This window comes from Salvia hispanica, chromosome 3, assembly GCF_029641045.1.
Source record: "Salvia hispanica isolate PSC_SH4W2 chromosome 3, Shi_PSC_v1, whole genome shotgun sequence".
NCBI lineage: Eukaryota > Viridiplantae > Streptophyta > Magnoliopsida > Lamiales > Lamiaceae > Salvia > Salvia hispanica.
The window spans coordinates 47,852,715-47,856,474 of record NC_142694.1 but is presented as its reverse complement, the minus strand read 5'-3'; the positions used below and the strand labels follow the sequence as shown (position 1 = coordinate 47,856,474).

At 34.2% G+C, this 3,760-nt stretch overlaps 1 protein-coding gene across 1 annotated transcript; it reads left to right on the top strand.

Annotated features, from left to right (window-relative positions):
* Nucleotides 1–354: 354 nt before the first annotated feature.
* On the top strand, nt 355–2,184 carry LOC125211366 (glutathione S-transferase T1-like). The gene is made up of 7 exons (XM_048111110.2): nt 355–512; nt 581–654; nt 766–826; nt 985–1,038; nt 1,185–1,264; nt 1,508–1,710; nt 1,794–2,184. The coding sequence occupies exons 1-7, from the start codon at nt 448–450 to the stop codon at nt 1,968–1,970; spliced, it is 714 nt and encodes a 237-aa protein (XP_047967067.1). The 5' UTR covers nt 355–447; the 3' UTR covers nt 1,971–2,184.
* Nucleotides 2,185–3,760: the final 1,576 nt, after the last annotated feature.

The following is a 3,760-nucleotide window of genomic DNA, read 5'->3' as shown; positions in this document are numbered from 1 at the left end:
ATAAGAAATGATTGAGAGAACTGGTTGAAATGCCTGCCACTTCATGACCGAACCAATTTCTCATATTCAAAATAGCTTGATATTCAACTGATTTTACGGTGAAAACTGAATCAGACCTAATATTGATTTGAAGCCAAACCGATTGAACCGTGATAGTTTTGAAAAGGTAGGTGTGAACGAATTAATTCGACTCTAGTATAGTAGGAGTAGATACATAAATTAAACATTATTTGTAGTCAACAATTGAATAGGATAGATATTAATCATTATTTGCAGTGAATAACAATATAGGGCCCCACACCTTCACCACTAAAAACAGCGGCAACTTGCTTACTGACGATGATAAGGTTCAAATTTAAAGATTCTCGATACTCTCAAAGTCAATCAACTCCTCTATATATTCCTCAATCCGCCTGCGTTTGTGTAAAAAAAAAAAGGCGAAGCAAAATGGAGCTCAAAGTATACTGTGATCGGATGTCCCAGCCATCGCGAGCAATTCTCATCTTCTGCAAGTAAGATTTCCCTTATTCTTCACTGTCACACACATTCTCTCTTTATTGTGCTTATGTTGCTTTTCTAGGGCTAATAATGCAGAATTTGAGGAGGTTACTGTTGAGATCGGCAAGGGCCAACACCGCACCCCTGAATTTGCAGGTTGATTCATTACTCCTATTTGTCTCTTATTTTTATAAATAAATATGTCATGATTTTCAGCTGATTTGGTGTTTTTTTGGGGGTTTTGGTATTTTGTTTCACAAATTACAGAAGTGAATCCTATGAAACAAGTTCCAGCTGTCATCCATGGTGATTTCAAGCTTTTTGAGAGGTACCACTTGATCATTAAATGTTCTTCCTGGTTCCATTTTAGTTTAGCTCAGTTAGATGCTAATCTTGTTAATTTGTCTTTGAGGATTTTTTAGTTCATGTTCAAAACTAGAATTGGGTGAAAGTTTTATGCATTTATCTCTCTTTTGTTTACTGCAGTCATGCCATACTTATTTATCTGGCTTCAACAATTCCTGGTGTTGCTGATCACTGGTATCTTCTGCTTCTCTGCTTGTATCCTTTCCCTTTCTCAGAAATTCCCTTTCAGATTCAGCTTATGTTATCTACACTTCATTATCGTTTGTATCGTTGCTTATGTTATATCTACAAAACAATGTATGACATAACTCGCGGTGCAGGTATCCAGCTGATGTGCGTGAGAGAGCAAAGGTTCACTCGGTGCTGGATTGGCACCACACGAATTTGCGCCGTGGCTCAGGTGATGTGTACATCTACATCTAGAGATATTTTTAATCTCATTGGAAGTAGTTTCGTTGGTCAGTGAACACTATGAGGAGTTGCGTAAAAGCAGGAAATGCTTGGTTGTGGTAGTCCTAATATCATTTGTATCACTGTTCAACTGTGTTCCGATCCACCTTATCCTCTTAAATATTTTTACTATAAAGCCATGGATGGTCCTATAGTAGTCCATAAAGCTTAACTTTTGCGTTAATCCTTTCAGTTGGATATCTCTTGAATACCGTCTTCGCGGTAGCGTTTGGCATGCCTGGAGACCCAAAAGCAGCAGCTGAAGGTGAAAAGCTTCTCTCGGCATCTCTTGCAAGAATTGAGTCATTCTGGCTTCAAGGAGGACCATTTTTGCTTGGGAATTCAAAGCCAACAATTGCTGATCTAGCTTTAGCTTGTGAAGTCACACAACTTGAGGTAACTCTATGCCCTGCTTTCAGTTTGATAAGATGATATACTAGTACATTTTATCTGACTTACTTTCCCTAATGCTGATTCAGGTTGCAGATCAGAATGACCATGACCGTATTATGGAACCCCACTCGAAAATCGTGAAGTGGCTCAAGGATGTGAAGAGCGCAACCACCCCTCATTTTGAGGAAATTCATGCAGCAATCCGTGCAGCCAGAGAGCCCCTAAAGAAACTGAAGGCCCAAGCAGCTCAGAAATCGGAGTGAAGCTGAAAGTGGTTGCATTTCCATATGTGTGAGGTAACAATGAATAAGGGCAAGTGTTGAAGAACTCATTAGGTTCAAGTGCCATCACTTGATCTATTTTACATGTGTGATATCAACTTTTATCTTATCTGCTTGCTTATCGTAGCAGAAAAATCTCCTTGAGATTTATGGATGTGATGAACATGTTTCGTTTAATAAATCTTTATTCAAAACATCTCTCTGTGATGTTTATCTATTTGATGCATTGAAACATGATTATATAAAAAACTCTCAGATCTTGTACTTTATTTAACACTTATCTCACAGAGTTCAAGTCAATATTATACTAAATCAGTCATCAATTAGCTAAGATAAACAATAACTTTGGACTGATAAGAGGACAGTTTTTTACGATGGATTATCCAAACTATTTAGGATTTGATTTTTTTTTATGAAAATTGAATGAAAGATTTTCTCTGACTATTGATCCATACAGATCTTACACATTTTAGGGGTTAGTTTTAGCTTGATTTGATTGAATATTGCATTATTTTAGTACTCCATGTTTTTTGTCCATCAATTGGTTGGTATCGTTTTAAATCAATATGAGTCCATCATCTAGCCTTCAGTATAGGAGGAGTGGTTCACACAATTATTAGTATTTACTAAAATAAACCAGAGTAATAATAAAGGCAAACCATGTGTCAAAATAACTTAATTCTTATGAAATTTGAAAGTAAGATTTTATATAATACTACAATTTACAAACATCTCAAAGCATGCTTTTTAAGTTGCTCTATTATTATTGATGATACTGATGTAGAGACTATTCCTTTTCTATTTTTCTTTTGCTTATTTATTCTATTTTTGATAATTTTCATCTTAAAAGTTTAGGAAATAGATTTTATTTAAAATATTGTGAACGTATATTTTGAGTTTTAATATCCTTTAAAATTTATTATTACTCTCTTTTTACTTTGTCATTTTTCAATTTGATGTCATGAGAATTAGTGTATCACAAATTAAGTCATCAAAAATATACTAAATGCTATAGTATTGAAAATATCATTTTGATACATATTGTTAGGAGCAGTACTCAGTATCTATAATCTATAAATATATAGAGCCACAATTTTTTACCATCTCATTTTGGCGCCGACTTTAATGAATTTTTTTCTAATCATATTACAAACCGTTCTGAAACATAGTGCATACATTATGGAGCATATATGTAATGTAGAGTATTCATTGAAAATGAGCTATGGGTCTAATAGGTAAGGATCACCTACGGCAACAACTAATTCATCTCCTAATACATATACATATACATGAGTGATGGATCCTATTATGTACTCCGTGTGTATGTATTAGGAGATAGATTAGGGTTTGCTATAGGTGATCCTCTACAGAGCCTAATAACTAGCTATCTGACACAAGATAATTAACTTTCTGCCACATGAGCCTAATAACTAGCTATCTGACACAAGATAATTAAACATGGAATCAATATGTTTACCATGGGGGCAATGTTGTAATAAATAAACTTCAGTGTAATAAAGTAATTTACATTACTTTATGTAAACATTTGTGTATACGACATTTGATTGACTGATTGATTAAAATTCATATCTATCAATCAAAGAATATAATTCGGTGACATATACGAAGTTATAATACATAAGCTCATTGATTTGGATTTGAAATAAAATAGATTTTCAGCATCTTATAATTGTTCCAAAACTAGATGACAGATTACAACTTTATGTGCAATGACCATAGTATTTAGTAGTGCATGCATAATGGCTTATCAA